Source organism: Gossypium raimondii, chromosome 13 (assembly GCF_025698545.1).
Source record: "Gossypium raimondii isolate GPD5lz chromosome 13, ASM2569854v1, whole genome shotgun sequence".
NCBI classification, from domain to species: domain Eukaryota; kingdom Viridiplantae; phylum Streptophyta; class Magnoliopsida; order Malvales; family Malvaceae; genus Gossypium; species Gossypium raimondii.
In genome coordinates this window covers 23,846,306-23,859,914 of record NC_068577.1, presented here as the reverse complement: position 1 = coordinate 23,859,914, position 13,609 = coordinate 23,846,306, and the positions used below count along the sequence as shown (strand labels likewise).

Below are 13,609 nucleotides of genomic sequence, written 5' to 3'. Positions count from 1 at the left end.
AAAAAAATTCTCATATTAACATCACCTCAGTATAACATAAAAAAAAGGTTGGATTGTAATAGCATATTGCATATTTCTTAGCTTCATTCATAAGTGGAATTGGGATGATCCACACCTTGAAGAATACATGGAAGAAGGAGATCTTAATAATCTTAATAATATAAATCCCGATGATGAAGAACTTGATTAAAGGCCAATGGGTGATGATAAGAAGTATATGTTGAACGCTAAAGAAGGAATAACTCAACACATATGAAATACTAGAACAATTAGATAAAAATGCATATGGATTTATTTTGTTATTTTATTAGTAATCATATTTTCGATTATTTTTGGACTAACATGTTACATATGATAATTTGGTTATAATTTTGTTACTCGTTTAAATTTTTGTTGTACTAATAATTTTATAGTAATTAATATTTTTAAAATATAAATTATGTAACTATGTAATTACATAGTGAAGTATGATGTAATCACACTTTATCAACTAAACACGTTTAGGACAATGAGAATACAATTACTACCCTAATGACAATTAACTGAATTAAACATTAATTTATCAAGGGTTAATAAACATTTTAATTTTTTAAAAATTGATCCCATGACCTCTAACAATAAAGAGAAGACAGGAGAAGCATGAGAGCTTCAAGGTGAAAACACTTTTAAGTATACATGGAATTATAATTGATACGAGCCAAGGAGGTGACACTCAAGGGGTTGTTTTTCCTAGTGGTCCAATCACTCGAAGCAAGGCACGACAATTAAAATCAAAGATGAATGCTTTTGTCCAAGACTTTGTTGCTACAAATTTAATTCATCATGTTCGTGACATTGACAAATACGGGAATGCAATTCACTGGACCAATCTTGGAATAGTGAAAGCCCATAAATTGGTGGATTAATCTTTTATGTATCTTATTATTATTTACTTAATTCTCATTGGTTGGGACACATCATTTATGAGTTAAGTAATTTTATTGGTTAGGTTATTATTTATTTATTTTCTTAGATAATTTTAAAGAGTTTTATTAGGATTCAATTACTCTTTAAAGAGTTTTTATTAGGATTCAATTACTCTTGTAATTTGCCTATAAATAGGCTTGTTTTCTACACATTGGAGAGATATAAAAAGGAGTATTTTTTTCTTCCAAATTTGTGTGAGGCAAATTTTTTAGAGTAGAGTGATTCTTCTCTTGCTATTAGTTTGGAGTTTGTTACTTTCGAGGGTATTTCGGAGTTACAATTATTCAAATTTCTTTCCCATTCATCGGTGTTTCTAGAGGTTCTTCTTCTAGGGGTTTTGTAGGGAGCCGCTCAATCATTGGCGTTTTTGGGTACAAGTTAACCAAGGGTTCCATAGGGCAAATCTATCCTTTTTTTATTATTATTTAACTAATTTTATTTATTCTCGTTTTTATTTCTAATTTGTGTTTCTCTTGTGTCTAGATCCGGGGTTCGCATCGGTTGGTATCGATTTGAGCCATTCTTGTTATTTTTGAAGCTAAAATCAAATCCAAACGAGTCAAAATACCAAAACACTTTTCATCGGTTTAAATCGATTCTTTTTTTTTGAAGTTTGTGTTTATTCTCCTCTTATTCTTTAAAAAAACAACAAAAAGAAAAATAAAAAAAAGAAGCAAAAAGCACAAAAAAACCGCAAAAAAAACCGCAAAAAAAAAGTTGTCTACCTTTCATACGTAGGTTTCTTCTTTTCCTATTATTGTTATTAATTTTTATTTTTCCCAAAATTGAATTTCTTTTCCTTCATCTTTTCTTGACTCAAGTATAATTAAAGCTTCAATTTTTTTTTTGAAAATCTTAAGACACCGAACGTTTCTGATTTTTGTTTTTTTTAAATTGGGTAGAGTTTTCTTAAGTTTTCTTCTTATTAAACTTTTTCTTTGACTCTAGAGTTAGGGATCGTTGCAGGTCTACGTTTTTTGTTTCTCTTATGCTTTCTAACACTTTGTTTCTTCTTGTGTTAGCAGATATTAAAGGCACGCACAATTCCTTCATCCGTGTAGCCTCCATTACAAATTGCCTCGTCAAGTTTATTCGCCTCTTAAAGCAATTAGGATCTTCATTGTTTCTTTGAAGTTTGCACCTCCGTTATTTGATCTTGATTAGTAACCCTCTCCAAACATATTTACATGTTTTGAATCATTCAGAGAGTTATTCTTTTGAGAGCTAACGAGTGAGGTTATTATTTTTTTTTTCTTTCTTGTTCCTGTTTGTGTGATTTTTTCACAGATACCATGCCGATCACTAGATCCCAAACTAGTAAAAATGAAGAGGATGAGCAAAAAAGAGAGAACGATCCTTTGGTCGAGTTGTTACAAAAAGAGATGAAACAGTTGCAAACTCAATTCGAACATCCCATGACCCAGATGTTACAAGAGCAAAGGGAGTATCTTGATACAAAACTTACAACTCAAGAGAGATACATTGCCGATAATTACAAGAAGTTGAACGAAGCCTTTATAAGCCGATCAAATTCATGAGATCGAACTTTTAAACGAAGGGAGGACCATGTTTTTGATGATGACTTTGAGTTCGAGTATGTACCTAGAGAAAGATTGGAGCGAAACAATGACACCCCCAAACCAAAATTTCCTTCTTTTTCAGGGAAGAATGATCCTGATGCTTACCTTGATTGGGAGGAAAAGATGGAAGTAGTCTTTGCTTGTTACAATTACTCTGATGAGAAAAAGGTAACATACGCTGTCTCTGAGTTCATTAATTATGCACTAACATGGTGGAATCAATTATGTAAAAGTAGGATTCTTTATAGAGAGCAACCTGTTACTACTTGGGTTGAAATGAAGCGCATCTTGCGAAAACGGTTTGTTCCACCGTACTATTATCGAGAACTCCATCAAAGACTCCAACATCTTGTTCAAGGAGATAGATCTGTAGATGACTACTATAAAGAGATGGAGACTATTCAGATTAGAGCTAATCTTGTTGAAGAGGCTGAGGTGACTATGGCTAGATTCCTTACCGGCCTAAAGCCTGAGATTGCAAATCGAGTTGAGTTAGAACACTACATGGATGTTGAAGAGATGCTTCAAACCGCACTCACCATTGAAAAGCAATTACGAAAGAAAGGGACACCGAGGGGTACTAGTTCAGTTTCTAATCCTACTTGGAGAGGAAATTGGCAAAAACAAGATGATAGATTGTGGAATGGGAGAGATGCACGGTTCAAGCTAAATGAGCCTAGAACTTACTCCAAAGATAGAGGTATGCCTAATTCATTTAAAGGTTCTACTTCTACTAATCGAGCTCCATCTTCTTCTTCTACTTCTCCTAGTGCCATTAAGCAGCCAAAAGATATTACCTGCTTCAAATGCTAAGGAAGGGGCCACTATGCTCGAGAATGCCCTAATAAAAAGTCATTGGTGATTCGAGAAGATGGCGAGGTTGATTTTGAGTCTGATAAAAAAGATGAGATGCCTCCTTTGGAAGATGCTGATGATGTGCATACTCATGATGAGTATGAAGAATACTTGGAGTATGGTGAGAAAGCACTTATTGCTCGAAGGGCTTTAAATGTCCAGTTTAAAGAGGAAGGACGTGAACAAAGAGATAACATTTTCCACACGAGATGTTTGATTGGTGGACAACCTAGTTCATTGATCATCGATAGTGGAAGTTGCACCAATGTGGTAAGTTCTTCCCTTGTTGAGAAACTTGGCCTACCTTGTGTGAAGCATCCAAGGCCATACCGCTTGCAATGTCTGAATGATAGTGGGGAGGTAAAAGTATATAAACAATGCTTAGTTTCATTTTTCATTGGTAGATACTCTGATAAAGTTTTGTGTGATGTTGTTCCAATGCAAGCTGGGCACATATTACTTGGACAGCCATGGCAGTTTGATCGACAAGTAAATCATGATGGTTTCCTTAACCAATATACCTTTGTGTTCCTTGGAAAGAAGTTTACTTTGGCTCCACTTCCTCCTCAAGAAGTCTACAATGATCAACTCAAACTTGCTAGTGAGATGGGTAAGGGAAGTGAGGTCAAATCATTGAAAAAGGCTGAGAGTAAAGAGACCCTTAGTGTTAAAAGCCAACTTAAAGGCCCAACATTGGTGAGTGATTGCACACACAAGTCACGAGATGAGAGAGTGAGTTTATTCGCTAGGTTTCGAGATATCAAATTTGCTCTTTGTACAAACAAACATTTGTAATTATTAGGTTTAGGGAAAACTTTGTTTTGACTAACCCTAATACACATTTGCCTAGTTGTTTTGTTGATCTTTTGTAGGATTTTGAGGATGTATTTCCTTCTTAAATGCCTAAGGGATTACCTCCTTTACGAGGGATTGAACATCAAATTGACTTTGTGCCTGGGTCGAGTATTCCGAATAGACCAGTCTATCTAAGCAATCCTGAAGAAACTAAGGAGTTACAAAGGCAAGTTGAAGATCTCTTAGAGAAAGGGTTGATTCGTGAGAGTCTAAGTCCTTGTGCGGTTCCTGTACTTCTCGTCCCAAAAAAAAATGGTTCTTGGAGAATGTGTGTTGATTGTCGTGCTGTCAACAAGATTACGGTAAAGTATCGATATCCAATTCCTCGATTAGATGATATGTTGGATGAGCTTAATGGTGCATGCATTTTCTCTAAAATTGACTTAAAAAGTGGTTACCATCAAATAAGAATGAAACAAGGTGATGAATGGAAAGCGCTTTTAAGACTAAGTATGGCTTTGTATGAGTGGTTAGTCATGCCATTTGGCTTAACTAATGCTCCTAGCACATTCATGAGATTAATGAACCACATACTTAGACCTTTTTAGGAAAATTTGTCGTTGTGTATTTTGATGACATACTGATTTATAGCAAAACTTTGAATGATCATGTTGGGCATGTTAAATTAGTACTGGATGTGTTAAGGCATGAACGACTCTTTGCTAATCTTGAAAAATGCACCTTTGGTATGGATAAGCTTGTTTTTTGGGGTTTTGTGATAAGTTCTACAGGAATCCATGTGGATGAGGAGAAGGTAAAGGCAATTAAAGAATGGCCTATCCCTAAAACTGTTTCTGAGGTAAAGTCTTTCCTTGGGTTAACCGGTTTCTACCGCAGGTTTGTTCGTAACTTTTCCACAATTGCTTCGCCTTTGACTGCACTTATTAAAAAGGATGTATCTTTTCATTGGACATATAAGCAAGAATTAGCATTTAATGAACTTAAAGATAAATTGTGTACTGCTCCTATTCTTGTTTAACCTAATTTTGAAAAGACCTTTGAGATTGAATGTGATGCTTCTGGTGTAGGTATAGGTGTCGTCCTCATGCAAGATAATAAACCACTAGCCTACTTTAGTGAGAAACTTGGTGGAGCACATTTGAACTATTCGACCTATGATAAAGAGTTGTATGCCTTGGTAAGGGCATTAGAAGTTTGGCAACATTACCTTTTACCAAAGGAGTTTGTGATTCACACAGACCATGAATCACTTAAGCACTTAAAGGGACAAGGTAAGTTGAACAAGCGACATGCGAGGTGGGTTGAATTCATTGAATCTTTTCCTTATGTTATAAGGTATAAGAAAGGTAAAGATAATATTGTGGCTGATGATCTATCAAGGAGGTACACTTTACTTAGTACTTTGCATACTAAGTTATTAGGTTTTGAGTATCTCAAAGATTTATATGCCACTGGTTCTGATTTTACAAGCATTTATGGCGCATGTGAACATGGTGCATTTCACAAATTTTATAAGCATGATGGCTATCTTTTTCGAAATAATAAACTATGCTTACCAAAATGTTCAATGCGAGAATTGTTGGTTCGAGAGGCTCATAGTGGTGGTCTTATGGGTCATTTTGGAGTCACTAAGACTTATGATGTTTTACATGAGCATTTTTATTGGCCTAACATGCGAAAAATTGTTGAGAAAATTTGCTCTACTTGCATTACTTGTAAACAAGCTAAATCCCCTGTGATGCCTCATGGTCTATATACTCCTCTTCCTGTTCCTAGTTCACCTTGGACTGACATTTCAATGGATTTTGTAATAGGTTTACCAAGGACAAAGCGTGGACGAGATAGCATCTTTGTGGTTGTGGATCGATTTTCTAAAATGGCTCATTTCATTCCATGCCATAAGATGATGATGCAACCCATGTTGCCGATCTATTTTTCCGTGAAGTTGTGAGATTACATGGAATCCCAAGGACTATCATTTCCGATAGAGATGCAAAATTTCTTAGTCACTTTTGGAAGGTGTTATGGGGTAAGTTAGGTACTAAACTACTTTACTCTACTACATGCCACTCTCAAACTGATGGTCAAACCGAGGTGGTAAATCGAGTTTTGGGATCTTTGCTTAGAGCCATAATAGGTAAGAATGTTAAATCTTGGGAAGAATGGATACCCTATGTTGAGTTTGCTTATAATCGTTCTGTTCATTCTTCCACAGGTTTTACTCCTTTTGAGATTGTATATGGCTTTAATCCACTTACTATTTTAGATTTGCTTCATTTACCTTTGAATGGCATTGCTAATTTAGATGGTGAAAGGAAAGCTGATTTAGTGAAAGAGATCCATGAGAAGGCTCGTAAAGCCATTGAGAAAAAGAATGAGTCCAATGCACATCGAGCTAATAAAGGGCGAAAGCAAGTCTTGTTTGAACCTCGAGATTGGGTATGGGTGCATATGAGGAAAGACCGATTTCCTTCTAAGAGAAAGAATAAACTTGATGCACGAGGAGATGGACCATTCCAAGTACTCGAGAAAATAAATGACAATGCTTATCGCATTGATCTTCCTGGTGAGTATAATTTAGTGCTACTTTCAATATTTCTGATCTTTCTCCTTTTGAATTTGATGTAGGTTCAGATTCGAGGACGAATCTTTTTGAAGAGGGGGGAATGATACGAGCCAAGGAGGTGACACTCAAGGGGTTGTTTTTCCTAGTGGTCCAATCACTCGAAGCAAGGCACGACAATTAAAATCAAAGATGAATGCTTTTGTCCAAGACTTTGTTGCTACAAATTTAATTCATCATGTTCGTGACATTGACAAATACGGGAATGAAATTCACTGGACCAATCTTGGAATAGTGAAAGCCCATAAATTGGTGGATTAATCTTTTATGTATCTTATTATTATTTACTTAATTCTCATTGGTTGGGACACATCATTTATGAGTTAAGTAATTTTATTGGTTAGGTTATTATTTATTTATTTTCTTAGATAATTTTAAAGAGTTTTATTAGGATTCAATTACTCTTTAAAGAGTTTTTATTAGGATTCAATTACTCTTGTAATTTGCCTATAAATAGGCTTGTTTTCTACACATTGGAGAGATATAAAAAGGAGTATTTGTTTTCTTCCAAATTTGTGTGAGGCAAATTTTGTTACTTTCGAGGGTATTTCGGAGTTACAATTATTCAAATTTCTTTCCCTTTCATCGGTGTTTCTAGAGGTTCTTCTTCTAGGGGTTTCGTAGAGAGCCGCTCAATCATTGCCGTTTTTGGGTACAAGTTAACCAAGGGTTCCATAGGGCAAATCTATCCTTTTTTATTATTATTTAACTAATTTTATTTATTCTCGTTTTTATTTCTAATTTGTGTTTCTCTTGTGTCTAGATCCGGGGGTTCCGCATCAATAATATATGCTTACACATGTACCTGAACAACACCACCTCGACAATATTACCAAGTTCGTCAGGCATATGTTATGTTAGATGGGGTGAGACTATAATCAATTTTAACTTGCTAATAATAAATATTATATAAAAATAAAAGGATTAACGTGATAGATAAATTAAACTCATAATTAGACTAGACAATTACTTTCATTTTTTTTCCTTTTACACTCTTGAAAAAACATTTTGCACATTCATAAATATTTACACTTTGCTCCTTAATTATTTGAAGTGTTTCTATTAACGTCTATAAATATTATTTAAAGATTACTTTTACTTAATTCAAAAATAGTAATTAGACATTGATAATAGGCTTTATTAGTAAATTGGCCCTTCATTATAAGCTGTTAAACTAAGCTTTATTTGCTAAAATATTTTAATATAACAAATTGAAGTGTTTTTGAATAAAAGTTAAATTTGAACAAAATTGATAAAATGATTTTTCAAATTGAAGTCTAAGATATAAAAATTTTGAATATCTACTTTGACCTCTTAGAAAATTTTTGAAGCAACTTTAAAATCAAGTTAAAATTATTTTCACAAGTTAAAATCTTTTAACAAATCAAATTATTTTTCAAACAAGTTAGAATTGCTCTAGGCCAAAAAGCATCGATACCTTTTTGGCCAAGTATCTATATTTTTGAAATATCGATACCCTTCAAATAAACAATACCAAATTGACATTCTGTTTTTCACAAAATCAACTAAGTATCGATCCGCTACCAATACCTTTTTATAAGGTATCGATAAAATTATTATGGTATCAATATTTAAACTTCAACGATCACTGAATTTAGCATTTATTGCAAAAAAATATTGATACATTTTTATCTGATATTGATACTCGTTGTTGCAGGTGTATTAAATGCTCTGGTTTTCACATCCCCAACTGCTCTATTAACTACCACAACAACCTCAATGATCGAAAATTAATTAGAGGGTATAAATACCAGCTTCCAAATATCCTACAATAACAAGAAAGCATACTCAAGCAAAAATAATCAATCAAACAACCTTTGTACTCAATAATTCTATAATTCTCTTGCATACACTTGTGAGCTTTCATTATTTTTTCTTTGCTCAAGTGTATTCTTTAATGTTTGTGCTTAATTGACAAACATTCTTATCTTAATAGAATTATTTCTTTATTTGCTTCTTTGCAATTCTTTGAGAGGGTTTGTATCTTAAGATTTAGGTAGAAATCTTAAAAGAGTTCTAAGGTTAAACATTGTCCTCAAAGGTTGTGCAAATTAGTGAATTCGGGAAAATCCTTAGTTGTGGAAAGCTAAGGTAGTGGAGTAGGTAATTGGGGTTCATTGTTTCATATTCTTTCTTTGCTTCCACCAAAAATTTTAAAGGCCAATTCACCCTCCCTCTTGGCAATTTCGGTTTGATCAATCGAGCTAACAATAACCAATTCTGAGACTATTCCCTTAAAGTTTTTATTGTTAAAAAAGATACTCAAACTATCAATCTCGTCTTATTTTACCAAAAAAATATATGACATCCAATAAGAACATACCTCGTTAATTTAGTTATCATTTTTTACCAAAAAAACTTAAGAATAAATGAGGATTGAAGTATAATTAAGGGACTAATTTACTAATAAAGCCTTGATTCAATTATACAAAAGAGTGAGTAGAGAAAGAGAGAAAACGGCAAGGTTTGCTCTTTAGACCGAAGAAAGCTAAAACGCCGCCGTTTGAACATGAAGAAAATCTTTTATCAGAATTTCAAGTTACAAACCTTTTCCCAACCATTTAACTTCTGTCTCTGGCGATCGAACTCCGCTCTGGTTTCCTTTTTGAGAAGGAAATTTCAACCATCACTCCATTTCTCTTTAAAAGTAATTTTATAAAAGTGTAAGTTTTTATGTCTTTTGGTTCTTTCTTTTTCATGATCTTCCCATATGAATCGAGCATTTGTTTTTTGAGGTTATTAAGCTCAATTTTTTGAAAAAAAAAAGTATTCTATAAAAGGGATTTTCGATCGTGGTAAAAGAAAACCCTAACTTTACTGAAAGTTAGAACTCACTTGAGTTGTATCATTTTTCTCATTCACATTGTCACTTTTTGGTTTTGTTTATTTTTTACTTCTTATTAATTACTCATATTTATCTTTTGTTAACTAAATGTTTCGAGTTGTCTTTCGATTTTCTGCTCGTTAATAAACTCGGGTTAAAGAATGTGCTTAATTAGCGCTTCGCTTACATGTATTTATGTTGGTCTCAATAGTTTTTTTAAACATAATTTAAGGAATTTAGGGATCTGCATTGTTCTTTGGATGGGCATGGAAATGATATGCAACAAATATTTAAGATTTGATTTCTTTTTCTTTCTTTCTTTTTATAGTTTTTATGTCTGTGTTTTAATTCATCTCGGACTTTGGGTGTATGCCACAAGAGATAGCTATGGAACTTAAAAACGATGGTTAGCAATTGAAAAACAAAATGTACTTTTGAGTTCACTTTTGCATAAGATGGTATCAGGGTTTGCACTCGCTTATACTTCAGAGCTGCTTATCAAGCTTTTTGGGCTTTATTTTGGTGCCTACTTTTGATGCTTTCCTAATTTATGAACTTGCTAAATAAGTTTTTAGTAAATTATTACAACATTGCTTGATTGCATTCGTAGAAGTTCGTTTGTTAACTATCCTGAATGCATTTTAGTTATTTCGTCGATAAAGGCAAATGCCTTTTTAACAGTTCCAAAATTATTTATAACTCAACATTTTTGAGTCTCTTGGGCTTCAGTGTTTAATCCTTGACTTTATAAATTTCAATTCTAGAAAGGATTTTTTTGTTACACTTTCGATTTCTAGTTTTAAACATTCTTTTCCAAATATGTTGACTTCTTACACTGATTACCAATTATGTGGAGAGCTTGGAATTGCTCTTTATTGTTCAGTACTGATGCAGTTTTCAATTCCAGCTTCTAGTGAGAATATGTTATCACTCTGGCTTTTGCCTTGATTTTAAAGTATATGGAGAAGCGGTGCTAAGTGAGAATATTCTTAGTGCTGTCTAAAATTGCTTGGTATTGCCTTTGATATATTGCTGAAATTTATTTATCAGAAAATCTATTCTAAGCTCACTAATAAGTTTGTACTCTTGGTCTTAGCAATACCATATTTCTCTTGATCTTGATGACATTACCAAAGGGCTGAAAATTTTCTATTTCTTTCTCTTTTTTGGTCAGACCATATGATTTTTTACATGTATTTCTTCTCTATATCAGTTAATAGTTTATAGTTTCTGTGTGATTTTTAGTTATTTTTCTTTGCTTAGTTGTAGTAGCTGTTTATTTATCCTTCTCCAAGTTGCCTTCTTTGAATGTTGCATTGTCGATCATTTTGTTTAGACTTTATTTTTAGTTTATCTTTCACACTCGATTCATGCTTTTGTTTTCTCATTGCTAGTTGCTTTGCAAATCACTTGAAATTTAACTTTGGTTTTTCCTACTATAAACAAATAGTATGTGCCACACGCCTGGAACTTGTTTTGTGTTCACATGAAAGTTCAAGGAGTGGTTGTCAACATTTTTTAGCCCAATTAATTTTGACTTGGTGTTAGATGGATGGTGCTGGACAGCTAGAAAATGGGAGATATAAGCTAGATCGCTACAAAGGAGCACACCCTCCGGTAAGAAGAAAACTAACAATTCCCCACTCAACAATGTGGCTTTAGTGTTTATTTTATTGTTCAATACTTGATTTATCCAAGTGGGATGCAATGATACATGCAGTGGAACATGATGCCACAGCACCATGTGAAGGAACAAAGCAATGCCTTGGTAATGAATAAAAAAATCATGTCTATACTTGCTGAGCGGGATGCTGCTATTCAAGAACGGAACATTGCTATTTCTGAAAGGAAGGAAGCCCTTGCTGCGCGAGATGAGGCCCTCCAGCAGCGGGATAAGGCACTTGCTGAGCGGGATAGTGCCTTAATTGAGAGAGATAATGCTTTAGCTGTGCTGCAGTGCCGGGAAAGTGCCAAGAACTTCCCATTTGGTAGTGGCATTCAGAGAGGAAGAACATGCATGCACCCTTCATATCATTCAAGTGATACGGATGAAACTCTCAATCATGAAATGCACGTTACTAATGCCCTCCCAGTATCTACCATCCCTTCTGCAGAAGGCAAGTCATGTCCTGTAAAGCGGACAAAGGTGAATAGAGCTGTTTCGTCAAAGTCACCACGAAAGATTAAGAAAGTGGCTGAGGATTTAAATAGACAAGTTGATACGGAGGTAAGGAAGTGTAAATCTGAGTGGAATAGTGAGCATATTGGATTGAGCTTGATAAACTTTGACGAAACCAAAATTTCTGTGCCAGTTTGCTCCTGCACAGGAGTTCCCCGACATTGCTACAAGTGGGGAAATGGTGGATGGCAGTCATCTTGTTGCACTACCAGCATATCATCATACCCATTGCCACAGATGCCAAACAAGCGGCACGCCCGAGTGGGTGGGCGTAAGATGAGTGGTAGTGTGTTCACAAAGTTACTCAGTCGTCTGGCTGCTGAAGGCTACGATGTTTCAAAACCACTGGATCTGAAGACCTACTGGGCTAGACATGGGACAAATCGCTACATCACCATCAAGTAACTTGTGGATCGTGTACCATGGTGCAGTCTACCGCAAAGTTCCGGTGGAAGTAGGATTGAGTTGCAAGAAATCGAATGGAGCATTTTAATGAAAGGAGGGTTCCTTTGCTCCATTGATATAGATTTACTGTAATTCCGTAAAATGTTGGAGTCTACAAATGTGACAATGTAGATGGGGCGGAAGAAAGTGGTTAATGGAAGTATGAATTTGTTTATTAGCAGCCAAGTGGTAGAAAACAAGAGAGTTGATAAATGTGTATCCACAAATATGGCACCATTAGGGGTTTGCATGTGCGTACTAAGATATCAAAGCTGACCCCCACCATTGAAGTCGAAGGCCGAATCTCTCAAATATTGTTTAGACTTGTTGGTGGTGGGAATGAAGAACAATAAATTATATATCTTTTAATCAATTTCCAAATGTTGTTTGAAAAAGTAGCAAATATTACTTATTTGGTCAGGAGCAATATTAACCATGAAGAGTGCGTAGTTAAGGCTAATAAAGAAACAAATCCTTACGTCCTGGAAAAGCAAAACAAGAACATTTTGTGTAAGCAAGTAAGGATTTGTCATCAATGAATGATAGTTGTTCATGGTCGACAATCTTACCTTACCACACGGTTTCCTAATCCGGTCAATGTCTTGGATGTTATCAGTGTTAGGACTCAAGCCACGTGTCTACACATTTGTCGGGTAGTGTTGATCATTTCATTTAATAATGTCAACTTTATAGCAAGTTTTAAGGTTTATTAAATTCAAAATATTTCCAACTAGAATTTGAATTTCAAACTTTTTGCTTTGAAATTTGTGATAAGTTGTTTGTTTAGGAATTAAAATATTTAAAATTTAAGATTTTGAATTCTTTTAAATTTATTGTTTGGATAATTTAAATTTAAATTTAAATTTGGATTTAAACTAATTCTAAGCCTTATAAATATTTTATAAAAATTTAATTATTTAGAGGACTTTAAATATTGTTGTTTGAGCCGGACTGGATCGACCGGTTAAACTAGGAATTGACCAGAGTATTGGCTTGGAGAAAGGCATTAGACTTGTTAATTTGAGAATCGATACGGGATAGTTGAATTGGTTGAAACAATTTTTTTTCAAACTTTTAATTCTTATATTTTTTTAATGATTTATTTAATAGAACCGGATGGACCGATTGGAAGTAATAGTTTAAGGTTAATATTATGACAATATATTAATAAAAATATGAATGTGAAATATTATCGTATTGTAAAATATAGTCCAAGCTGTTTTATAGGAAAATTTGTTGAATGATTATTGATTGTTGAGTATTGAGTATTAATTAGTTTGTTTCATAATTAAATTTGTCCC

General features: G+C 34.1%; 1 protein-coding gene across 5 annotated transcripts; it reads left to right on the top strand.

Moving 5' to 3' along the window:
* The first annotated feature begins 9,381 nt into the window (after positions 1-9,381).
* Positions 9,382-12,703, top strand: LOC105766747 (protein BASIC PENTACYSTEINE4). Of its 5 annotated transcripts, none has more exons than XM_012586331.2 (3): positions 9,382-9,524; positions 11,234-11,302; positions 11,406-12,703. In XM_012586331.2, exons 2-3 carry the CDS (start codon positions 11,234-11,236, stop codon positions 12,267-12,269), a joined length of 933 nt encoding a protein of 310 aa, XP_012441785.1. In that variant the 5' UTR covers positions 9,382-9,524; the 3' UTR covers positions 12,270-12,703. The 5 variants fall into 5 exon arrangements, with proteins under 5 accessions (XP_012441785.1, XP_012441804.1, XP_012441790.1 ...); XM_012586350.2 differs by having other exon boundaries at positions 9,421-9,524; positions 11,252-11,302; XM_012586336.2 differs by having other exon boundaries at positions 9,424-9,524; positions 11,136-11,302.
* The last annotated feature ends 906 nt before the right edge of the window (positions 12,704-13,609 follow it).

Bases quoted from the DNA above. Each gene is read 5' to 3' on its own strand.
- LOC105766747 (XM_012586331.2), top strand. From the start codon at position 11,234: ATGGATGGTGCTGGACAGCTAGAAAATGGGAGATATAAGCTAGATCGC. The intron at 11,303-11,405 runs GTAAGAAGAAAA...TGATACATGCAG, and splicing joins ACAAAGGAGCACACCCTCCG to TGGAACATGATGCCACAGCA.